The 26,904-nt window shown below is 39.3% G+C and overlaps 1 protein-coding gene across 3 annotated transcripts in view; it reads right to left on the bottom strand.

Annotated features, from left to right (window-relative positions):
• Nucleotides 1-8,285: 8,285 nt before the first annotated feature.
• LOC128092492 (sideroflexin-2) overlaps nt 8,286-26,904 on the bottom strand; it is a 154,370-nt gene continuing 135,751 nt past the window's right edge. For 2 of the 3 annotated variants that reach the window (XM_052706389.1, XM_052706391.1), the window contains exon 6: nt 8,286-8,493. In XM_052706389.1, coding sequence (XP_052562349.1) covers nt 8,340-8,493 — 154 coding nt within the window. In that variant the 3' untranslated portion in view covers nt 8,286-8,339. Of the gene's footprint in view, nt 8,494-21,346; nt 21,505-21,564; nt 21,735-26,904 lie in introns of those variants that run through there. The other variant, XM_052706390.1, reaches the window with a different exon arrangement.

Genomic DNA, 26,904 nt, shown 5'->3' with positions numbered 1-26,904 from the left:
GATATATTCTTTAGTAAGAAAGGCTCTATCTCACCCCAGGTGGGATTAAATCGGGTTTTTAGCATAACTTTGGAAGTACTTAACTAAACTGCATAATTTTTAATAGCGACTTATGGGACCCCAAAACGGATCGAATGACGCCAAAACGGACAAAATCGGTTCACCCAATGTCGAGATAATCGAATGACAATTTTTTGATCAACATCCCACCACACACACAGACATTTGCTCAGAATTCGATTCTGAGTCGATAGGTATACATGAAGCCACCTTCAGCTTTACGGACAGCAGAACAAAGGAGAGGGAGTGTTTTCTTGGGGCTTTTCTTCACCCTCTCTGGCTTGCTTTCACTGCCCCGCTGCACTATGGGGTATTTCCATAGAAGCGAGCGGCCAAAAATATTTTTTTTGTGTTGTTTGTACTTTTTATAATAAAAACAAATAAAAATTTATATTTTTTCTAAAAAAAAGTTAAATTTTAGATTTTTTCATATATTTGAGCCCACATGCATTCAAGTGGTGAATTTTAATATTCTTACTTTGTCTAGGAGGTCTAATTGAGAAGTTCAGTTTTCGAGTGATTTTATAGCCTTTTGTGTCGCGTAATACTCGGCTCCCCTATTTTCGATTTGGATTGTTCCAAGTGCATTTGAAAGCTGGTGTGCTGAACAAGGGTCATTTTGAGTCCGAATTTCGAAATATCCATCTGTTTTCGGATGCGGCCAGGCTTTTCAACAAAATACACAGTTTTCAAATGAAAATATGGTCAAAATTTTTCATTTTCATATCTTTTATTTATCTCAAAAATTGCATTTTTCGAGCTCTACAAGCTCCCAAATTTTCATCCAGATCCATAATCTGGTTCTGGAGTTAGAGCCGTTCCTCAGTAAGGTGAGGAAGGCAATAATATGTCTATTCCATATCAATTTAACAGTCACAATGACTCTTTTATGAACTGAGCCTCAAACTTAATTTACACCACTTCCACTTCGGGATTCGAACTCATGAAGGTTGACAGTTGAATCTGACTGATTATCATCTAATTCAGGCAGACAAAATTTGACAAAAATCAGAAGAATAAGGCTGTTGCAAATATTTTACAAAGTTTTTATCCCTTTTCCTTTTTTTTATTTTAGTGTATTTCCGATTCACAGTAAATTAATGATTACAAAACTGTACGGGTGTTTAATGCATTTTCCAACACTTTTTTCATTGAAACGTTTAAGAATTTCAATTCTGGCTTGTAATTACAATTTTTATATATTTAAAAAAAATCCCTCCCTCAACCATGTCTAGAACAAGGTCTAGAATCGAAGGACAAAAACTTTTAATTTATTACACTAGATAAAATTACGCCGTTACATATTTTTTCAGCTTTCATGTCACCATTTTCAAAACATAAAAAAATATCAGTGAGTAGTCATAAGTATATTCAACAAAATACCATTTTATCAAATACCTTAAACAGTAAAATCAACAGAACTAATGAAAACTGTAATTTTCTGTTCTGAAAATGTTCAAAAAAAAATATCAGAAATTTTGCAGACATAAAAAAACTTATTCCTTTTCTTAATAAACTCTTTTGAACATTTGGCCCGCAAGTTCATTTGAGCTTCAAATTTGGCCCGGCATCCATAAACTTTGAGCACCCCTGATCTAGTGGGACGGTTTCAGCGAGAATTGCTCATATGAAAAGGGCGTACAGTGAGTCAAATATTTGTCCGTACCCCCCCGTACGGGAAATGTTTGTGATATATAAGTACATAAAATTCGACTAAAGTGCCACACAGTGGATCCTCTCCGAACAAAGTTGTGACAAAATTAAAAAATGCCATGTATTCTACCAAATATGTCATATAAGGGTAATTTTGGGCAGCTGAATTCAAAAAACACATTTATTTTTTCATAAAATAAAATCTAAGTACATTAGGGTGGTTCATAAATATTTATTTTTCAAATATTTTTTTTAATTGCTGAAATTGTATTTTTTTTATATCAATAGTAGCTTGGAATTTTCATTGTGTGTGTGTGTGTGTGTGTGTGTGTGTGTGTGTGTGTGTGTGTGTGTGTGTGTGTGTGTGTGTGTGTGTGTAAATCTTAACAAATAGAATGTTAGGTTGGTACCATATCACAATGATCCATAACCGAAATTTTGTTAAACCAAATTTGTAGATACCACACTTTTAAATAACAGCTTTGTCATCTTCCGAAAAGTTGATCAGGGTCAGTACAGTAGTAACGTTAGAGTGGTCCAGTTAATAGGGTGTTCCAAAATTTGTGTATTTGAGGAAAAGTGTTATTTGACTTCTATGAGATTATCATCACATTTTACTTGTGCACATTTTAGTAGTATCTGTAGTTTAGGTAGAAAAAGATCAGAAGACATTTCTAGATTTTTTAAAGGTCCTATAAACATATGAAACACAATAAATTAAAGGACCTTTAAAAAAACTCTAGATTTTTGTTTAGGCCAACGAAAATTTCATTTCAAGGTTTTATCTCGTTCCCCTTTCGAATATTCTCCAAATACCAGGGTGCAAAACAAAGATAAACCTTCATAATTAATCAATCATTAACATTTTTTGTATTAGAGTTATTAATTAGAGTAATTTGTGATACATTTTAATTTATAAAGTTGAGAATAAAGTTTTGAATCTTAGTTTTTTAATTTCCCATCTTCCCTCTTCTCTTCATCCACGACTAAAGCCAAGGTTATGGACAAATTTTTTTGACCATGTTTCTCTATGGCTAAAAAGTTGCGGATTTTTGTCCCCTAAAACATATAAAAAAAACTCGAAAATCAAAAAATACGTATTTTGGGAAATTGAGTTTTAGTAAAAAAAAAGTTGATTAAAAAATCAGCAAGTTTTTTTTCCGTGTACCTATTTTTTTTCTAAAAAGTCCTCAACAATACCTACAACTTTGCCGAAGACACCAAATTGATCAGAAAATTCACTCAAAAGTTACAGCAGTTTGAATATTTACATACCATTTTTGTATGGACAGCTGCCAAAATTGTATGGAGACTTGTATGGGTGAACCAATGACGCAAAATAGCTTATTTGGTCATAGGGAAGGCCCCCACAAAGTTTGAGCCAAATAAAAAAATACAAATAAAATCCATTTCCGGTTTTGGTGGAGAATTGCTCACATGGATGTTTGATTAAAAAAAACCATTCAAATGTACAACTCGTGCTGAAAAAATCATCTTTTTGCAACTTGTTGCATAAACTGCTATTATATTAATATTTTAGGTTGAAAACTGTTTTTTTTATAACTGTCTTTATTTATTTAGGCTCATCTACCAAAGTTTTACGGAGCCGGATATCATTTTTACATAATTACTTAAAGCTTGGGTTAGTAAAGGGGGAAAGCCGAATACTCGCGGCTGTTTTGAGGTTAATAATACATTATGTTTAAGGACGGACTTTTGCTTCTGTGCGGGCTAAGGTTCTAGTTTTCATCAGATGTTACTATTGCTAGGTTGCAGGGTGGCGATGCTTGCGAGATTGATGCAGCTACAGGCGCACTTTAATTGACTTTAGGAAACGGTACAAGTAGAGAAGATGTGGCACATCTTGACTTGCCAAAATGTCACGAACAGGTAAGTCTGATTGTTTTCCTTGGGCCCTAATGAAAACAGGTTTGATTTATACAAAAAATAATTTACTGGAATATAAAATGTAATTTAACGAATAAAAAATAAATAAATAAAACGATGAAAAACATAGGTAAATAAGGCTGGTACAAATTTTATTTTAAGTTTTTGTCCCCCCCCCCCCTTCAAAGTTGGCTCGAAAAATCAGGGGACAAAAAAAATATTTTTTCAAAAAACTCTGATATTTCAATGAAAATTTAAGTGCAATCAGTTGAAATTTATTTTGAATGCATTCCCCTGCGCTTAGAATCATTTTTAAGCATGTTTCGGTTGATTTAAAAATCATTTGAACTTTTGAAAATTTTCGATGTTTATTATCGCAAAAAGATTTTTTTCGCTAAAATTTTGGTTTTCGTCAAATTTTACATTTTTTGAAAACTAATGATTGCAAAACAACTGAACTAGTGTAAAATTCATTTTAAAACACTTTTACCGTGCAAATGTTGAAAATATGGCTTGTTATTTCAATATTTGTATTTTTTTTAACCCGGCGCTGATGGCGCTGCTGTCGTGACAGCTCGCCCGTCTTTCCTTAGTGTGTGTAATGTGTTTTTGTTGTTGTAAAGTTGAGCGTGAGCACGTGGCAGCAAATGAAAACAACAAAATATGATAGAATTCAGGAATTCTAACGGTGATCCACAATCCAGGCTTTGCGGGACAATATTGGGGCAGTTTCGACCAGGGTCAGATGAGCGGCTGACTAGCGAGGACATACCCGTTGCCCCACTATTAACCCGGTAGGCCTGCCGCTGCCGAGGCTGCTGATGAGGCGTCCGCTACTGCGGAGGAAGCCAGATTCTGTGGTGAAGTCGGAGAAACCTTGGAGCAACCTGCTTATCCTTTATGGATTGCTGCTGCTAGTCGTCCTTTTGGCGATATTGCGTCGATCGTGAGGGCCACTCAATCTTCATCCACAGTTGTTCTGTTTCGATGTACCTAAGAGTTTGCGGCAGCGTTTTTTGGAATCCTTGCGACTTTTTTCATCTCATTCGCCACTTTTTGCTGTTTAACGCAACTTAACTGTGCCGTGGACACGTTTCCTGCGGATGTTTCGAAACGAAACGCGAATGTTTTTGGGAGCAACGGGGAGGACCAGTGGTTTGGTCTCTGTCGTTGCGGTTGTGGTGCGTCGTTGCTGATGCTGCCGCATGGTTTGGCCGTCATCTTCGGCAGTCGGTGTTAATTTTTATTTTTATTTCATCGGATACTGACGATAAGCAACAACAACATTATTTAAATCAGCTGTTGATGCTTACAATCGTTAAGGCTTGATTGTCTCACGCATACACTGACATGACACATGACAGTAATGGGTTTGTATTGGTATGTTTGGGCTGCGCTTCGGCATAAGCTCACCAGGCAGCGCTGGCGTCGCCGTGATTTGGTGGTTTGACGAAGGACGATGAATCTCAAAAATTATTTGTATGGAGAGTCACGTCTGTTTGTCTGTGGAAGCACTATTCTGAAAACGTGAGAACTGCTTTCGAGTATATTTCTAGGATTAGTTTTCAAAAAGCCGTAAGAGCCATTGGTAAACAAAGTCCTTTTTACATCGGTATTCGACCTACTTATGACAAATTAATATCAAAAACGCTCTAGTTTGTTCATCTACACGTCCTTCAAGTGCCCCAAACTAAAAATAAATAAAATTTTGTATCATTTTCAAGAAAAACGAAAATTAGTGTAAGAGGTCACGGTGGCTCTTACGGCTTTTTGAAATCGCACCCGAGATTTGTAAGAATTACAACATTGCAGAACCATCTTATGATCAACTCAGGGAAAAACTACGCATGTTGTTCTGTAGCTTTAAAACGAGTTATACAAAAGCCCATAGAAGAAGTTTATATTTTGAGTCATCTAACAACAATTGGTTACATAGCGAGTTTGATTTAGCAGCATTTATCGAGGAAACGTGAATTTAGCAAGTGGATCGTAGACGAGTACCCATACAATGCTCCATAAACCGTCTAAAATTCTAAAACACCGCAGACACCGTTTTTAATTTGGAGGGGGAGGGGGGATTTCAACTCAAGAGGAAGGGGAGGAAGGTTGAAAGTAAAGTAGAAACTATAAGCCCCCATTCAGTGCACCAAGTAGACAGAGGAAGAATTTATTTAAATTCACCACTTTAATGCATGTGGGCTTAAATATATGAGGGTAATTCTCCGCCAAGTCACACAGCAGTTGCCCCGACCCCTCTTCGATTTGCGTGAAACTTTGTCCTAAGGGGTAACTTTTGTCCCTGATCACGAATCCGAGGTCCGTTTTTTGATATCTCGTGACGGAGGGGCGGTACGACCCCTTCCATTTTTGAACATGCAAAAAAGAGATGTTTTTCAATAATTTGCAGCCTGAAACGGTGATGAGATAGATATTTGGTGTCAAAGGGACTTTTATGTAAAATTAGACGCCCGATTTGATGGCGTACTCAGAATTCCGAAAAAACGTATTTTTCATCAAAAAAAAACACTAAAAAAGTTTTAAAAATTCTCCCATTTTTCGTTACTCGACTGTAAAAATTTTTGGAACATGTCATTTTATGGGAAATTTAATGTACTTTTCGAATCTACATTGACCCAGAAGGGTCATTTTTTCATTTAGAACAAAATTTTTCATTTTAAAATTTCGTGTTTTTTCAAACTTTGCAGGGTTATTTTTTAGAGTGTAACATTGTTCTACAAAGTTGTAGAGCAGACAATTACAAAAATTTTGATATATAGACATAAGGGATTTGCTTATACACATCACGAGTTATCGCGATTTTACGAAAAAAAGTTTTGAAAAAGGTACTTTTTGCGTTTCTCTTTGTTTCGTCGACCGTGTCTGTTGCGGGTGACGATGAACGGCCATGATCGACGACGACCAACTCTTTCAAAACTTTTTTTTCGTAAAATCGCGATAACTCGTGATGTGTATAAGCAAACCCCTTATGTCTATATATCAAAATTTTTGTAATTGTCTGCTCTACAACTTTGTAGAACAATGCTACACTCTAAAAAATAACCCTGCAAAGTTTGAAAAAACACGAAATTTTAAAATGAAAATTTTTGTTCTAAATGAAAAAATGACCCTTCTGGGTCAATGTAGATTCGAAAAGTACATTAAATTTCCCATTAAAAGACATGTTCAAAAATTTTATACAGTCGAGTATCGGAAAATGGGAGAATTTTTAAAACTTTTTTAGTGTTTTTTTCGATGAAAAATACATTTTTTCGGAATTCTGAGTACGCCATCAAATCGGGCGTCTAATTTTACATAAAAGTCCCTTTGACACCAAATTTCTATCTCATCACCAGATTGGAATGACCACAACGGAACATCTGGCAACGGATCCGCGGGGGCTTCTTAGCGGACATACAAAATGTAGAGATGGTGAGGGGCGGACAATTGGATCTGATAGTTCTAATACGGCATGGGACCAATCAAACTTCATGATTTTTTAAATGCAGTTCAAGAGGATTATAATGGGAGTGGAATGGCCCCACCGGAACATCCGGCACCGGTTCCGCGAGGGCTTCTGGGTGGACAATTGGATCTGACGAAATTTTCTTCTTTTTTTCTTCTTCTTCCCTCTCTCACATATGTCTTCCAAAAATTTCGGGGGGAGGGGGGCTTCAGCCCGAAGCCCACCCCCCTGGCTACGGGCCTGTCAAGAGGATTATAATAGGAGTGGAATGACCACAATGGAAATTTAGGAATTGGGTGACTTCTCTGGCAGAATTGGATTACTTCTTTTTATTTTCAGTGTAGTTGGCGCCACCAGTCAATTTAAGCTGGCAAAGCATGCTGTCAAATTTAGGAATTTGGCTACTTCTTGCGAAGAAGGTAGCAAAATTACTAAATAAGGAAAGGGGCAAAATTCCTAGAATAAAGGAATTTCTTCTTCAACGAACAATGTTTTTTCTTAATTTTTATTTGGGCGTATTTAGTAAGAGTTGAGTTATCTGGGCGTCAACGATCAAAGTTTTTTAATGTTTTTATTAGGGCGTACTTAGTGAGTGTTGAGTTTTTCACTTGGCGTCAATGATCAAAAGTTTTTGCTAATATTTTTATGGTGATATCTAGTGAGAGTGAAGTTTTTCCTTGGGTGTCTAAAAATTTTTGATAATCATATAAAATGGTGGCCCTTCGGGGCGTTAGGGATGTAAGCCATTTTTTCCATGGGGGGTGTTGAACACCCGCAACTCCCCCCTTAGATACGGCCCTGCCCTCGTCTACAACATAATTTGTTGAATCAAACCTTGTAAAGGCTGATTCTACAAAACAATTTACTGTGTGATATTATACCAATGTTCTCAATGCTTGCTTAGAGCGAACCACAGAGTAACACTGAGTTACCACTGAGTGCTTGATTTTTTGTTCAACTTTGTGGTACATCACCGGTACATCCCACGCTACCAGCAAACCTTATGGAGCCAAAAATAAAATAACTTTTCTTCGCACTGCTCACTCTGGGTTACTTTCTGCAAAAACCGTCCAACTAAAAGCGAAACTTATTTAGAGACACCGTAGAGATTTTCCCTTGACCCCTTAAACACGAGAGCATCAACGCTTCCTTTCTGTCCTGGTGCGTTATGGCAAAATTCAGTCTCCTAACGAAGCGATTTGGAGGAAAAAAAAGCAATAGGTCCACATTTACCACTTTATTTTAAATTACATCTCCATGACTTGAAATTTTATTTCTATAGCCCTTTATTAAAATAGATTTTCTGCGGAATATTTTCATATTTCCTAAGATCTTCATAAAATTGAGGTTCAAATATCTTCATTGTTTTCGTATCCAAAGAAGCCGTTTGCGGAAAGAGGGCACAGGCAGTAGGTACCATGACTGTGAGGCTGAAAAGAATATGTTATGTAAGATAAACACTCTACTGCACACGAATAAACAAAAAGATAAAGAGTATTTGTACAAAAGTTGGGTCCTAACGGAACGGAATCGACGTAACACCTTATAATGTGGCCCTCTTTAACCTTGCGGTTTCGTAAATTCACAGTAGGGTGCCCAGAAAAAATTAGAAAATTTATCCTCGAAACCCGTGAAAACCGCGCGGCGAAGACTACGTCGTTTGAAGAACTGATAGCCCTCACCCATTTAATTCATCGAGCCAGTCAAAAACGCAATCTCCTCTGCCACTACCGAGCGAAAAGCGTACTGGAAGAAGTTAAGAAAACCAGAAATTCCAACACTACCGCTATCCCTGCGGTTGCGGTTTTCCCGTAGAAACCGGGAACCTCAAAAGTTAAGATAAAGATGGTCACTTTCGCAACGGCAAATCCGCTAGCACCAGAACCGGAAATTGCGAAAACGGTAACAGAGGAATCTATCTGTTGTAACTGCGGTTGGGAGGAGGGACAGGCGGGACGCAGAGAGAAAGAACACGGCACCAGTAACTAACTAACCTTTTAATATACAAAACGGATTCGCTGATTAAAATGGAACTGAATTCGTATAAGTGAATCCAATTTCGCTAATTGGAACGACTGAAAGCTGTCAAAAGCGTGTTCGGAAATCAACGAACAATGGGGTTGAGATAGCCGGGTCCGGTGGTTAGTGGTTAGCGTGGTAGCCTCTCACCCCAGTATGGCCTGGGTTCAATCCCAGACGGACCCGGTGGCATTTTTCGAGACGAGATTTGCCTGACCACGCCTTCTATCGGATGGGGAAGTAAAACGTCGGTCCATTAGCGTAAAAGAGGTTTTGAGTGATTCACCACACATAACCTTCGGACGCCTATAAATGAGCAGAAACTTGCAACAGAGCCCACAAAAGACCGGGGGGTCGTTAAAGTGGATTGCTTTGCTTTTTTTTTTCCCTTGGAAAATCAAATTTTGGTATTTTGGTATTCCTGTGGCCATCTATTACTGGGCAACCAAGAGCACATTTTGGTCGCTGGTATTTGCACAAGTAATACCAAAATTTGGTATTTTCATACCATTTTCAGTGCAGCAGTTGAAGTTAGTGAAAAAAACGGAAATGATCCATATGCAACTGTTCTTAGTGATATTCTTCACCACATCGAATGCATTTGTCATTGATAAACGGCCTGTGCTTGAAGTTCTTGAAGCTTCTGAAAAATAACAAGATTAAAAATAAGTGTTATCAAAATGAAACTGGATTGGAATTCACCAAATTTCAATAATTGTTTATTGTTTATTCGTCAAGCTTATGTAAACTACTTACAATTTTCTTACATACTAGATATTATTTCTATTGTACAGATTTTTTCGTAGTTCCGGGTTAGACATGTCGAAATGTATGTACTGTGAATTTTCATTATAAAAGCGCATCATTTGATTTAATGGCGAATTTTTTAAATAATTTGTCGTGTATGCAGTTATTCTAAAAAGTTGTGAATGTCTAAGAGTACGGCTTGGTTCATGAATACTATTGCGTATTACTGAAAATAATGCTGCTGACTGTATGCGTTGAGAAATAATGTCGTTGATGAAAGAGAGCATGGCAAATTTACGACGTTCTTGTAATGATTGTATGTTTATGAGCATGCAGCGTGCTTCATACGATGGGAGAGGAAATGCAGTCCAGTTAAGTTTACGTAGTGCGTACAGTAAGAATTGTTTTTGGACAGATTCAATACGTGATTGGTGTACGGCATAGTATGGATTCCAGACGATACTACAGTATTCCAACATACGTTATATAGAGTAATTTAATAGTATACGGGTCCTGGAAGTTGAATGCAAAGCGCTTTATAAAGCCTAATGTACTTTTTGCCTTGTTTATTATTGTGTTATAGTGTTTTACAAAAGTTAGTTGTGAGTCTAGGATGACACCTAGATCACGTACTACTTTGCATTTTTCTACTGGTTGGTTTCCTAATAATACTGTTATGTTTGGTGTTTCATGTTTTCTGCTGAAGGCAATGGAATTACATTTCTTTACATTCAATTGGAGTAGGCTTTTACTACACCATGTGTAGAAAAGATTAATTTCGTTTTGGAATACATGACTGTCATTGGCATTTCCTATTTCCATATACAATTTCATGTCGTCTGCATATACAAGTACGTTAATTTTTTTAAGAATGAAGGAAATGTCGTTTACATACAAGATGAAAAGAAGAGGTCCTAGATGGGATCCTTGCGGAACCCCAGAGGTGACGTGAATTGATTCCGATAGTACATTTTGGAAGCGAACAATTTGTTCGCGCTTAGTCAAATATGACTTAAGCCATTCCAAAAGATTCGGTTGAATTCCAATTTTCTGCAGCTTGAAGATTAATAATGGTATGTCGATTCTGTCAAATGCCTTACTAAAGTCTGTGTAAATTGCTTCTACGAAATTGCGATTATGCATTGCATTCAGTGTAAAATTTACAAATTCTAAAAGGTTGGTGCTAGTAGAGCGGCCTTTAAAAAAGCCGTTCTGTTTACATGTAATGCGGTTTTTTACTTGCTGAAAGATTTTTTCATTTATAATAGATTCGAAAAGTTTTGGAATGCAAGACAAAAGGGCAATTCCGCGATAATTACGTATGTCTGATTTTGGGCCTGACTTGAAAATAAGCACCAAAAAAGACTTTTTCTATGTTTGTGGGAATTTTCCAGTATTTATTGACATGTTGAAAAGATGATGCAGTGGATATGTCAATTCTTCTGCAAGGTTCTTTAGGAATGCAGGTGCTATTCCGTCGGGTCCTGGTCCTTTTGATGAGTCTAATTCCTTCAATGCCTGGCGTACTTCCGTTTCTGACAAAGAATTGACTGTGACGTCATTTGGAAATTCCGGTATATATGAAAAGTAGTCGCGGTCGCGGTCTTCTTCGGAAAATGAGGTGTATACTTCTTGAAAAATTTTGAAAAAAGATTGCAAATTTCTTTTGAGTTACTGCCTACATTTTCGTCCAGTTGCATTTGCGATGGGAAGTTACTACTTTTGGATTTGGATTTTACGTAATTAAAGAAATTTATCGGGCATGATTTGACTTCCGATTCGACTTTACTATTATATTCTTCGTTGGCAGAATTGAGTGCCGAAAAAAAATGGTCGGAAATATTCAGATAATTCAGAAGATTTGTGTCATTTGTATTGTTTCTGTATAGTTTGTAGGCTTTTTGTTTTCTATTTTTTAAATTTCTTAGTTGTGGAGTGAACCACACTGGGTATTTATTGCCTGTGTTATTACGTCGTCTTCTTCTAGTAGGTACGGTTTCAGATGTTATAGTGTTAATTTCCGTATAGAATTTTCCTACTAATTCGTCGACATTTCCTTCATTATTAAATAAATTTTGCCAGTCAATTGCAAGTAGTTTACGTTTGGCTTCTACAAAGTTTGTTTTATTGTATTCCAGGACTTCTTCATATTCCCAGTCAATGGGCAAAGTGTTTTTATGGACATAAATAGAATATTCAATTGCTGTATGGAAGACTTCATTCTTCCAAAGGGGGGTTACAGATTCTTGTACATGAAAGTCTTCAATACAGTTAGTGAATAAAAGGTCTAAAAATGAATTTCTTTGGTTTTTTACATGATTGATTTGGAAAAGTCCATAAATTGCAATATTGTCAAAGAGAAAATGCAAAGTTTCATTTTCCCCAATGACTGGGAGAAGAATTGCTTCATTTTCTTTGTCAGATATAAATTCGACTTTGCTTTGATTAAAGTCGCCATAAATGTGAAGTTTTACTTCCGGTTCCATTTTTGATGTTATGATTTCTACTGTTTTAAAGAATAGTTCATACGACTGTTTATTTGCATGGTCCGGCGGAAAGTATACTGATGCAAAAATGTGTACTTGGCCTGCAATAGTGGCTTTGGCCCAGACCTGTTCAAATTGAAAATGTTTTTCAGTTACAATTTCTTTTGGATTAAGTCTGGCATTTATGGCTAAGAGGACGCCGCCTCCTGACTTTTTCTGACTGAGATTTAAATTTCTATTGCCTAGGAATACAAAATAATTGTTTCCAAAAATTTCTTCAGGGTGGACGCTTTCGTCCCAGTTAGTTTCAGTTCCAAGAATAATGTCGAAAGAATGTGAGAGAATGTTTAAAGAAATTTCCTTCATTTTGCCTGGGCTTTTCATGCGATTGAAATTCTTAAAATATACTGGTATTCGCGTAGACGTCGGATTTGGAATAAAGAGATGTGTTCAGCTTGTTGTCCAAAAAGGAAAGAGGGCGCGATACATGTTCGCTTCTTTATTTATACCTTTCTTACATGTGTTGGTATTGGTTACATTTGATCGCACTAACGTCAAATGACATTATGCGGAAAAACCGAGGGATAGGACAATTCCTTCACCCTTTAATAGGAAAATACAATAAGTACAGTTAATAAGTTTATCAGTTTAAGATATAAAACAAAATCAAAAGTTAATTAGATATGAGAACAAAACAGTCCTGAATGTTCACAAATAATTAAGAATAAACAATTCTGAGTTCTTCGAAAGAAGGTCACCAGCAAATAAGCCGCCGTACTGCTCCTTGATCGATTCCCATTCATCGACATCGACTTGTATCGGTTCGCCGAGACCACCCGTCGAAACCGATATTCCTGGCCACATCCAGCCTGACTCGACACCGTGTTGTATCCAATGCAACCACCCGAACGTTGCACCCGACCAGCCATGGCCAGCCGCATGCCCATCGACATTCCATGATTCACCACTCCAACGGTAACGCTTCTTGGTTGCAGTGTGCTCCATTTCTGTTGTAATGATAAGAAATAAGATTTAATAATAATGATCAAAATTCCAACATTAAATAACAAATATTGGATACTGAAACAATCAGAATTACAAGTGCATAGTCTATTAACTAGGCAGTTTGACAATCCGTCATTCATCACGTTACCAGTTTTAAAGGTGTTTAAATTGTAATGTTGTTTATATTTGTAGCACATACTTATGTTTTGTTTCATCAAACAAGCAAAAGAAACTTTTCTAATTCCAGTCTTGGCAATCACCCTTTTCACCACCCTTCGAAAAATTTGCCTTTGCAAGGAACAAAATATTTTTACTTTCAGCAACCAATGCCAGAAAATTTTCTCAAATATCAGGTTTTCTACCAAAATTTTATTATTAAATATTACTTTGTTATAATACATTATTTGATGCCTTTGCAATTTTATAAAACACAGCTTCGCTTTTGATAGACCACCATCGTAAAAGTTAAAAGTATTTACAATATTTATCAACAAAAACAAATTATGGAATTCTCCATTCGTCAATTGAATCGGCTCTATAAAGAGAATTTCAAGCAGACATTTTGATAATACGATGACATTTGTGTTGTTGCAGCCAAACAATTTCATGTCCAACATTTGTTGTTTCTTGATATAGTACCAAACATGAGTTTTCCAAAACAGTTTCATTGATCTGGCATAGATGACTTGTAAGCATTTCCTATTCTCGCTTTGAAAATCCAGCGATTCTACAACTTTGTCATTTAACAACAAGCAATCGTCCACAAATTTTAGATCATGCCGACCACAAAAAATGTTAACAAAGCGATTGTCTAAAATTTTAGCCCATCCTTTACACAAAATCAAAATAGATTGCATGTTTGCAATGTTCGTCAAAATTGTTACCATCTTTGTGTACTGAAACAACGTGTTTTCCATCGCTTTAACGCCAACTCGGCTTAAAATCACAAAATTCATCATTAAAATTGTTAAAATTAAATCAATGTTTGGCATAGTGCACTCGTTTTCCAAATTTTGCCTACATAGCATAAGTTCAATTAAACTCAAATTGTTACTGTCAAATTGCCGCTCTGAATTCTCAGGAACCTTGTCAAATAAAATGTAATCTAAACTAACACACTTTAAAGTTTCATTAATTGAATCCAAATTTGGAGTTAAAATTAAATCCTCATGATTATTATCAACATTTATCTCAATTGCACAATTAAAATCATTTCCAATCAACAATTTTTCCTTAAAACTTTCATAACTGTCAAATTGCACATGTTTCATGTTTTTATAAGATTCAAAAACAAACTCCAAATCAAGATTCTCAACATTCTCGCAATCCGAGGTATTTCTAAAATTAGCTTCAATTGTATCCTGTAATTTATCTTGTTCAATCGAACCCACTGTATTATTCACTGCTAAATGTTGCTCCTTTTCCAAATCATCACGAATCAAAAATAATCCCTACCCAAATTAAAATCCAAATTTCTTCCCAATCCCGCATGGCACAATTTCGCCACATCCACCTTATTCACCTTAAATCTCTTAAACCATCAAACATTATCATCCCCAATCCATGCACTATCACAATTTACATCAATATCACAAAAAATATTTTATCAAAAACATTTAAATTCAAAAAACGAATCATCCTCCCAAATTTGGGTTAAATACCCAATTTAAGATCAATATCAACATCATCAATGAAAAATGCGTCATTTTACAAGCAACTATCATCAAATTCAATTCAACCATTGTCCTCTATTTTTTTCATTCCAATTTAACAATAATTTGTGTTCAAAAACATAAAAATTTTTCATGCATGACGTTATATCTTAATGAATTCTATATTGGATAACAATTCCGCATTTTGCGTACCAATTTCACCACCTTCTTTGCAGGAATAACATCTCATACTCTCACCCTGAAATTCCACTAATTTTTGTTAAAGAATCATTGAAGCAATTTTGCTTAAATGACTCATTTTTCCCCACAAAAATCACACGAATTCTAGTCTAGATATCTCCTATCATACTTTTGTCATAATACCTTTTTTTGAGTTTGTTATTGAACCTTCGGTGAATTATAATTTATTTTATATAAGGCTAAATCTAGAATTTTTGCCTTCTGGATAATTTTGCCTTCAACCCATCATTTTGCTTAATTTTCCGTACCGTGACAACCCTTGTCTTTGTGTTTGTTGTCTTTTGAATGTAATGTATTGTCTGGTGAAATAATTGTACTTTCCCAATTGAGATCCCCCTATTGAATGTTTAATGCGTTAAAACTTTTGTTTTGCTATTCCCCATGTTGTTATGAACTTGTCCACTAGTCCAAAGTCAAACCTTCCTCCTTCAGCAAATTCTCTTTGAGATTCCCTCAAGAAACCAACCCAATACCCCCCCCCCACAACAACACCACGCCAAACTCTGTCAGATGGCCCACGTTCTTAAACTTACCCCGAATCCACAGATTCCGCCTCAGCTTACCGACTGCACGAAATCCTATTGATTCGTCAGTTGAGTTCCTTGACTAAAACAAAGCGCGGACTAAGTCAGCTCCGATTTATGTCCAATTTTTGTTTCAGTTTTCCATCAACACAATTCACTAAAGAGCCTTATCCAGCTCATTCTGTATAATTTTAATTGAGAAAAAAAAACGGACCACAGATCGTCATGAAATCGATTTCTGACATCCCCGACACTTGAATTTGCATGAAAATTAAGCTAGTCGATCGGACGCATCCGTAACACGTGCCATTTCTGACATCTCAATGAAGTAGTAATCCCTTTCGAACCCTTCCTTAAAATCAAAATAAAATCAAAATTTCCAAAGAAGCAAAATGAGAGAATAAAAAATCTCAATTACACCAAAAATCCAGATCGAACAAAAAAAAAGCTTTCTACTCCACCGTCTCCGTCTGCCTTTGCCATCAAGCAACACAAACCCCCATAAATGACTCGTCTTCGATCACAACACCAGCACCGAAATCGTCCATGCCCAACAGCAGAAGAAACTCCGCTTGCCAATAGCCCACTAATTGCGTGTTCAGCTCCCCAACAACAAAAGAAAATCAACGCTCGCCGCGTCGCGTCGCCCGACCATCAGCGCCCAAAAGGCGTCCGTATAAAATCCACCGCTACCCACTTCCGCACCCTTTTGTTACACAATCGACGGACAACACTCCCGATGGCCTTTCCCTGAACCGTGCCAATTTCCTCGCTAGTTGCACGCCTCCTGCCGTTACACAAAAATCAACCGCACCACAGTCAGTATCAAATTACACACAATTCGCCGAAAACGTGCGGTTCACACAGAAACCACGCTGGAATCGCCCCCCGCGACCAGCAGAACAACACTACTCAAAATTGCTTCCAAACCAACAGCACTCCGGTCAATCACTGGCTTAACAACCGCTGCTACTTGCGTCGCTGCTCCTCTCACCTAACAAAATGGTTGCCGCGAGACCAGCATCCCGACACTGGTGAATTTCAGCTTTTGTTTTCTTCAGCGATTTTTCGCTACACAAAGTGAACGACTTAATCCCCCGTGAGGAAGATAGAACTTTTATTACCGTCCACACCGTCACTCCAACGAAAGAAAATCACCGATTTATCGCCGCGCAGTTCTTTAATTCCTCGTCGCTAATTAAAATATACTGGTATTCGCGTAGACGTCGGATTTGGAATAAAGAGATGTGTTCAGCTTGTTGTCCAAAAAGGAAAGAGGGCGCGATACATGTTCGCTTCTTTATTTATACCTTTCTTACATGTGTTGGTATTGGTTACATTTGATCGCACTAACGTCAAATGACATTATGCGGAAAAACCGAGGGATAGGACAATTCTGACAATAAATTAGAATTTCATTCGCCTTCTGTTGTTCCGTTGAAGAAATTTTTGGAGACATACTTAAATTATTAATAGTACTTACTGCCTCTTGCGAGGGTGTCATTTCTTCTTCCGTGTTAGAAGGCGTCAATGCTTGTAAAAATTCGACGATGTCGGCAGGTAAAATTTGTTGGCGGCTTCGCGCGAATGCTGCAGGTATTGAAGTCTTCTAGTTGTTACATATTTCCTGTAGGTTTCCAGGTCGGTGAGGGTTTGCTTAGGTGAAATTCCAATTGTTGAGTTGTATTCCATGAAGATGTTCATAAGATGTTCAGGTTCAGTAGGCAGGCCATTGGATGCAAAAAAGACATGCATGCTGGTTAGTGTTAGTCCGTCTATGCAGACGTCCGGTTTTTGGTCCTTCAGATACGCCAAGTATAGTCTGAGATTGTCATAGACTTTAATTTCGCGGAGTCTGGCCAGCAGGAAACGGCCATCGCCGACTGCAGACTGTTCAGTTAGGCGTACTATGGGCGGCTTCATTGGGTCCAGACAGAACATACTGTCTGTTACTTCAGGAGTTTGTGATGACGTTTTTGCTGGCTGCGGCGTGGTGGCGTTTAGAGGTGGGACGATTGGCGTTTTTTCCTTCCGGTAGGGGTTGATGGTTTCCCCTTTTCGGAAGTTGATGAAGTTTGAATTCGATGTAGTAGGAGGTTGGCCAGAAAATTCGACCCTTGCCTGGTCTAGAAGTTCCTTGTCGGACAATTTGGTTGACGAATGAGTGAAAAAGTTGCTGCTACTTGCGTTGTCCTGGTCGAATTGATTGTCCTTTAAGTTAAAATGTGACGTACTTGGGTTTCGGCCTGCGTCAGAGTTGCAGTTGGTCTGGTGCTGTTGCCGACGAAGATGTTGATGTGATTGTTGTTGCTGCAGGTGTTGCTGTTGCCGGCGTTGCTGATGGTGTTGTTGTGATTGTTGTTGTTGCTGGTGCTGAATTTGTTGACGATGTTTTCGGTTGCGGCGACGTGCTTTTTCGGCTTCCTTTTCCTGAAGACGGCGAGTCCGCTGCCTGGCGTCGAAGTCGGTCCAGTCTGGCTTCCAAATTTTTTTGCTGCCGATAAGTCGCCAGCCAGATTCGATTTCCAGTACGGTTTGTTCGTTTAATTCTTCTGCCAGTGATTTTTGCCGGACTTCAATTTCATTGTCTTGCAGTTTTTTTGATGGATGAAGTGAGGGCCCTCACTTCATCGTGGACTGCTAAAATTATGTCCGAGGGGCATTTTTCTGCTGAGGCAATTGTTTTAATTATGTCATCCCGGTGGGATGACGTAATTTCCTGGATACGGCAGAATGATTCAGCGAGTTTTTTATTCTGGTCCGAGGTGGTGTCTTCAAATGCTTTTCTGACTTCGTTTAAGGGGAAGTCCATTGCCGGTGCCTGTGTTAATACTGCCGAAAGTATTCGACTTGCGATTTCTGCAGATTTCTTAATTTCTTCCTGCAGGCCTATGATTTTATTATGCAGTTCATTAAGGGCTTCTTGATTTGTCTTGTCATTGGTCTTGATGTGAGTCAAGATCATATGACTGCCTTCTAAATGATGCTGCATTATTTTTCTAATGTCGATTTCCATATGTAGGTTATTTCGACAAAGGCTGCATATAGGAAGTACATGTAGTTGCAAGTCGTCTTCGGAGCCACGCTTGACCCCAATACAGGCTGCGTGAGATTTTCAATTACAAATGCCCGAACAGTTCCAGAGGTATTGTTGGTCGAAGGGTGAAGAGCACGTCGGCACATAGCACTGCATTTTGCTTACGTTTGTTAATAAGTGCACACGCGACGCGCGACAAAAAATAAATATGTTTACGTTTACGTTTGTGGACTGGGTCAGTGAAGGTAAATAAAAATAAGGTGTAGAGCGAATTAAAAAACGCGTCCGTCCGGTAAAAAGACTCAACTGCAACAAATCAAGTTTGAAATTACCAGTTTTCAATGAAGGCATTGCACAGTTGGAAAAAAGGGCCTAAAAAATTACCGCAACATGATTTCGCGCAAACCATTGATTGCTATACACCAAAAGCTTCGTTTTTGTACTAGGAACAATAATCCGATGAAAAAACGCACTGCACGGACCGGTAGCCGGAGTACAGGCCACCGGAAGATCCGGATTTTTGGAAAAAAAAGTGTCAGATTTATCCAAATGTGAACTGATACGCTTTTTTCTACCATGAATAGTCATGCAAAACTTTCTTAGAATAATATTAAAGACCATAGGATCCATCGGAACCGGTTCCACCGATCTGCGGTGGCCACATCCGGAACCGCAGTAGGAAACAGCATAAACTAGTTGTGCGACGTATCAAACTTCTTGATTTTGGATGGAGAGTATTTTTAAGATGTATTTTTGCCTCCTTGACCGGTTTCCAGGTTCTCCGGTCGCCACATCCGAAGATCATATTTGGCAAATTCCTAAAACCATTCTTGCGACATATCAAACTTCATATTTTTGAAAGAGGAGTGTATAATGTCCCCATCCAAAATCAAGATGTTTGATACGTCGCATGACTGGTTAACACTGTTTTCTGATGCGGTTCCGGATGTGGCAACCGGAGATCGGTGGGACCGGTTCTGATGGGTCCTATGGTATTTAATCTTATTCTAAGATTGTTTTGCATGCCTATTTATGGCCACTTGCTTTGCTACCTACTTCGTGGGCATCGTCGCTTCAAAAAATCAATACCTGATTCCATGAAGTTCGAAATGACTTTATTGGAATTTTCTGTTGCCTACATTCAAAATTGAGTACCATAGTAAAAATAAAGTATTCGTACCGAAGTTTCTCAAGCAAAACTGGAGAATGGATAATCTCAGTATGAATATTTGTATTTTATCGTTTTAGGCCGATGCAAATATTTTTCAAAGTTTATGACGCCCCCCCCCCACCCCCCCCTTCAAAATTGGTCTGAAAAATCAGGGGGCAAAAAAAAATAGTCAAGAACAGAACATTGATGAAGTCTGCAAGTAGTAGACGAAATACGTATCTGTCAAGATATTAAAAATATATAGCGGATTTAAAAGGAACAACTCGTCTCTTTGTATTCATAGTAATGCATTCTGCTAAAACGCTCAACCAAACCACAAAAAATATGTTTTCAAAAAACTCCAAAATTTCCATGGAAATGGAAGTCTAATCAACTGAAAACAATCTAAAGTGCATTTTTCTGCTCTGATAATCATATTTAGCATGTTTGGGCTTGTTTAAACATGTTTTGAATTTTTATGAAATTCCAATGTACAACAACGCAAAAAAAAATTCGCAAAAAATAAAATTTTCGTCAATTTATGGATATTTTGGAAACTAATGATGGCAAAACAACTGGACAGGTGTATAATGCAATTTAAAACACTTTTTTCATTATGATTTCAACATTTCTCGGATTAGTTTTCAAAAAGACTTAAGAGCCAATGGTAAAAAAGCCTTTTTGCATCGATATTCGACATTTTTACGAAAAATCGATATCAAAAATGCTTTAGATTGTTCATCTACACGTCTTTCAAGTGCCCCCAACAAAAAATAAATGAAATTTAGTTACAATTTGGAGAAAATGGAATTAAGTGTCGGAGGTCACGGTGGCTCTTACGGCTGTTTGAAAACTCAACATTTAATGTTAAAATCATGGCTCGTAATTTCAATTTTTATACTTTTTTTTATTTTTTTGCCACACTTCGACTTTGGTCAGAGTCGAGGGACATAAACTTCAAAAAATATTTGCAACGGCCTTACTTCAGAATAAATATTCTGAAAAAAAAATCTGTTATTTGATTTAACAGTTAAAAATTTCGCAATTTATGCCCGTAAGGGTGGGGGGTCTCAAATTATATGGCATGGACTCACAAAAAGAAACACACAGCAGTAAATAATAAATATTTGACTTAAAATGAATTTATTACGATTAACAAAATTTTTTTGGCTACCCTTCAGGGGGGGAGGGGAGGGGGAAAAAGAGGGGGGCGGGTTGTGTTCTTAAAGTGGGGATGTATTAGCTTATCCATAATTTAATAATATAAACTCGCAATACTATATATACGCAATTCTGTTGTACTTGCAAATGTATGAAAAGACTATTTATTATAAACATTCAACTATTGAAAAACATGAAAAGTCATAGAAATCGACGTATACCATTTCAATACCATACAATTACCTAAATTTGTATGAAAACACATTTAAAAAGCAAAAATATAATTTGGCCGCCTGTTTGTATGGGGATGGCCCATAGTGAGATGTTGACAACTCGCCGTCAAAGTTCATCCGGCCGAAGCTGCGCCGTCGCGAGATGAGCGTTTGAGGGCGGGAGTTGCTAGAAGAGTTTAAAAGTAAATAAAATTTGCTAGACACTGAACCCATTCTCAATACTCACCGGTGACTTCTTCGGTATTCCAGGTAGATAGTTTTGATCAGGTTCGTCGGATCTCGCTCCAACCTCTGGAAGTACACCGAGTACGACGCTCCTTTTCGTACAGACGGTCCTTCCAGAACTGGTGCAAACTGTCCTTCCGGATGTATAGGTAATGCTCATCAAACATGTCCCTGTGTAGTATGCATATGTTGGATGCAACTTTTCTGGCCAGTCTGTCTATTTAGGGTCTCTAGGTTACACGCTGTTATAGCGTGCTTGTCGGCATAATGTTATACCGAAAATCCTCCTCGGCAGAATGACAGCTACGTAGAGCGCGTCATTCAGCTTCTGTCAGTGTTCCGAGCAAGAAGCTCGATTCTAAAGAGTCGCCGTTCTGGGTGATTCTCTCGCTGGGAAGTGGATTTCCACATTGGCGATCCTGCTGGATAATATTCCCACGTAGAATTCCCCGTAACCTGGAACATACAATCCAGCGAGAGAATCGCTCAGACGGCGCTAAGAAAATTTGAGCAAAAGGGAAAGAAACAGGTAAATAAACTTTTTTTCACTATCGTGCTTGATGAGGGTGATAAACACGGAGTGTTTTAAAGAACAAACTAATGATATAAAATTCGGTATGTCTGATATTTGGCACCGTGAAAGAAGGGGTCTTTCTCGACATTTTGCGGGGTAGGTATACCGAAATATTTCGTCGGGGGGTCTAGAGCAACTTTTTTTTTGAAGATTATTTTTCAATTTTATGGGGTATTTGTTCAATAAAGTCACAGAAATTCTGTGCATTCATGTTGATATCACTCAAACTTCTTATGAATATGCTTTGGGGACTCTAACTAATCATATTTTACCCATATTTGACCTCCACAAAAAAAATCGAACCAAATTTAACAGATTTCTAGCATTCATTGAAATTACTCCAAAATCCAATCTGGAAACCCCAATACGATCGAAAATAAATCTTTTCTTTGTACAATTTGCACGAGGTGGTCACTCCAAATATATTGCATATATTTCATAAGTTGATCCGTATGTGCATCCATATTCACGTGTATACACGATTCCTCTATGAATTTTATTTCAGTGTTTTTACAGCTGTCATCGCAAACGCACGCACTGCTGATTGTATACAAACAAAAAAAAATCCCTTGATTTTGCTGTTCTCCGGCCACATTTTTTGGATTGCAAGGCACGCCCGAGGAGTTATCGGGACGGGATACCAAGATCAGTAGAAACCGATCGAGCCGCTGAACGTGGACCCGCAGGAGACGGAAGACGACCGTGCGGTGGTGGTGTTGGACTACCAACGGAAGGGCAAGCGCCCCGTGATCAAGACTACGACACGACGGACGACACGACAGACGTACTTTTTGCTCGTTGCCTGGTTGTTCCGGAGAAGCTCAAGCCGGACGATGACAGTGAACAAGGACTCGTACGTCGTACCTCATCCTGGAAACACTTTCGGCCGAGTACGACGCGCGCGTCAAGGCGATGGAGGTGGACGAACGGCCCACCGAGCACTACTCGGACTTTGGCGGGTTGGACAAGCAAATCCAGAAACTAATTGAGGCCGTTGTGCTGCCGATGACGCACAAGGACATATCCAAGATCCTGAACAACTGGTGCAGATGTTCATCGGATACATTGCCAAGCTCGTCCGGGACGCGTTTGCACAAGCCAAGGAAAAGTCGCCGGCGATTACTTCCTGCACGCGTCTACGCTGCAGACGCATCAAGCTGTTGCATATGCATGTTTGGCCTAATTTGGTCACCTGGAGTTCAATGAGAGACGAACATTGAAGTTTCTTGGATTTTCTTTTTATTTGTGGTTTCAGCTTTATTTTTTTTTGTATTGCTAAATATGATAAAAAAACAATAATTATGAGACAACGCGTTGCGTTGCATACGGTTTTTATTTGCCGAATTTGTCATTTGTCTGACCATGTGCCGAAGCACCTTAAAGATGCGCGCGGGATCCTTCTGCTGGAGGATTTTGTAAATATCCACATTATTGGCCCTCACCTTCGCTTAAACTCCATCCTCCGCTCCGTCCTAACATTTAGACTTGGACGTTTGAGTCCCGTTACTCACGTAACCTTCTTGATCGGCCCTCTTTTCAATCGCAACTCGCGACGTCGTCCGCTGATTCGTACGAATTGCCCCAGCGAACCATCCCGAATGCCGAGTAGCCTCAACGCGTGGTCAATTTCTTACCGTCAAACTGAACCACCCCTTTCCCCTCCGGACACTCCATCAGCTTGTCCAGCTCGTTCATGTGGTTGTGCTTGTCGATTGATCCCCCGAAGGTGGCCAACATTCCCTTCGCATCAATCTTCAGCTTCACGCGACAATCTCGCAGCTTGCACTGAACACAGCCACAGCGAACTCCCGTCCGACAAGACCAACCGAAGATCGAACGGATATTCCTCAAAAACCACCTCAACCGCCTCGTCCGTTTCATCCAGCACGTCAAAGTTACGATCCTCGTGGTCACTTCCAATCCACGGTAGCGACCGTGCCGCGACCTTCCGCTTTTCCCACGCTTCTCCCCGTTATCCGCCGTCGAACTGTCCGACTCAAAACCTTCACCCCCTTCCCCATTCTCGCTGCCAATGCTGTACGAATCCGTCAAGTCCTCCAGCTTCACCGGCACGGCCGTCGGCGAAAATTCCTCCCGTAATCCAGCCAACACCGCCCACACAATCCCTGCAAATCTTCGTCACCGTGTCCCAGCTGTTGATCTCAACCCCTAAACAATCCCGCACCGTTTGCAGCTCATCCGCCACGCTCCCGCCGCCGCCCGGAATCATCTCGACCAACGCCGCCCCGCCATCCGCCTTCAAGCAGAACCGGCACATTTCCTCGTCTTCATTGTCCTCCAGCCCGTTCTCGACGTAACTGTTGCAGTGCAGGTCTCGCGTCCGGAAGGCGTGCTGCGCGTCGACGCGTTCGGCACAGCCGGCGCAAATCCGCACCTTCGGATCGACTTCCGGTGAAATCTGCAAAGGCGGAACGATTAGAAATGAAGCAAAAGATCGGAGGATTACTCACCCCAAGTCCGAGGCAGTCGATGGTCTTGTCAACAATTTCTGGGTCGGAGCGCAGATCCGCACTGGGCTTCATGCACAGATTGCTGGAGGATTGCGGGGAAGGTTGTTGCGAGGATCGGTTCCGCAAATGAAAAAAAATACCTCATGCTCGAAAAATATTGGAGCGGTGACAGTTTGTAAACGAAGGAAACAAACAAGTGACAGTTCTTAACTGTCATTATCCACACTGAACAAAATGTTGTGCCGAATATCGTGCAGGTGAATAATATTTATATATATTTACGATATTTACGGAATATTTACGGAAGTAAATCCAATGCGCTACGGATCAACCTTGTGCCCAACCCCGTGACAATTTGTCATGAAAATACAGCAACACTTTGCCCGGATACCAATTTGAGCATTAAACAATGGATTATTTAATAAATTTTGTTTAATAATTTTATTTAATAAACGTGATTTTTTAATGATCCCACTTTGTTTACATCTACAAAGTAGGAGGATGTTCAAGCACAGCATGACTTTTTTCTTACTGGTAAATGAACTGTTTTATAATCACTCAACAATACACTCAAAACTAAAGTTACCGGTTCAAAGGGTTGAAAGTATCCTTTTAAACGGTATTCGAGGATTACCCTTTGCAAAAGGGTACACTTTATCCTTTTAAAAGGTTGAAAACCACCCTTTGACTTCACCTCACTGGCTTTACCCTTTCAAAAGGGTAACTCCGACGACACGACAAGCCACTCGACTCCAAAAAGTGGGCACCAAATCGGCCTACCCCTCCGGTTCCTTTGGAACTGGAAACGTCAAACTGGATTTTCTTTGAAAAATGCTTCAGTTTGGCAGCTCTGTTGGAGCAGCTGCCCAATCAAACGGTTTTCCGCATGACGGGTTCATTCCGCTTCGAATTCCGCTTCGAAAATTGTTTCGAAATTTTCTAAACGGAATCTCCGGTTGGACTCCGTTTCGATTCCGTTTAACCATTTTTGCACAAGGGCGACACCTGCTGGTGTCAGACGGAACCTCGGTGACATTTCGCCTCGATTCGCCGAAGCGGTTTTTCTTTGAGTGTATTTGTGAGGCGGCTTTCTAAGAAACGTCAAACATGATGGCTGATCTTGGACTTTTCGGAGCTAATTTTCAAAGTTTTCGCGACGTGATGGAAAATGGCGCATCTTCCTCCCAAGGTGATTTGGATATTTCCTTCAATTAACTCGAAACGGAGTGGAATTGGTGCAATAATCAACATTACACATTTTATTCCTTCCTCCTTTCAGATGCAGCTTCCCCGGCCAAATTCAGCAGCAGCAGCAGTTCCGGCCAACGAGGGCGCAAGATGGCAACAGCCAATCAGAGGCGGCTTCAGCAATTTCCTGAATGCCAGAGAGTGTGCCAACAATGCACCGAACCCTTTCCAAAGATGTCGTCGTGATCAGCGACAAGGGCGCACTCCCGATCGTGGACAATCCGCCCACCCGTTTTTCGGAGAGGACAACTAAGAAGCTTGTTTTATCAAACGTAACGAAGCCACCAACGGATCGGCGAGGGTGCCGTCGAAGTTACCGTCTTTGATAAAGATCTTTACGAGAAGCGGAGCAAGTACATGAACAAACCATGCAAGACCGCTGAAGGCGGCGATGATCCGGAGCAGGTGTCGTCGGCCAGCATTCCCAGTTGCTGTTCGACTCCATCGTCAGGACATAGAGAAAGCGGCCAGGAAGTGTACCCGCCGTCGAGGTCCTGAAGACTTCCCGCTTTGATCTGGCCAACTGGAGCTGCTCGGCGAAGGCGATGGCAAGAGATCAAAAGTGTCAACCGGTGCGCCAAGAATGTCGTTGTGAACCGCCTATAGAGGAAGAGGAACAAAAAAATCTGTGTAACTCTGCTAAACAAAAAAATAAAGCGGGCTCGGGGTTGGGATGCGTTTTAATTAACGATTAGATAAAGGGAAAATAAAAAAAAAGTAAAATCATAAAAAAGTTTAATCAATTTCTAGGGTTGAATCCCAATTTAAAATGGATTCAACAAAAACAAAAAAGAAAACCAGCAAGAAAAAACAAGAAGAAGAAGCAACTGTCAAAGCCAACACGTCCATTCCGTTTCGATTCCATTTGAATTCCGCTTGAACCGATTTGCGGCGAAAAATCAAACGGAACCGGTTGTTGCGTTTGAAACGGAATGCGTTTTAGAATCTAAAACGAACACTGTTTAGAATTCGAATCGAACTTTTTTCGCTCAAGTGGAATTCTAAACGGAATTCAAACGGAACGCGCTGAGTGGGTGACTTTTGACAT

The sequence above is a fragment of the Culex pipiens genome, chromosome 1 (genome assembly GCF_016801865.2).
Source record: "Culex pipiens pallens isolate TS chromosome 1, TS_CPP_V2, whole genome shotgun sequence".
Lineage (NCBI taxonomy): Eukaryota > Metazoa > Arthropoda > Insecta > Diptera > Culicidae > Culex > Culex pipiens.
The sequence above is the reverse complement of the archived record's forward strand: the minus strand, read 5'-3'. Positions and strand labels throughout refer to the sequence as shown.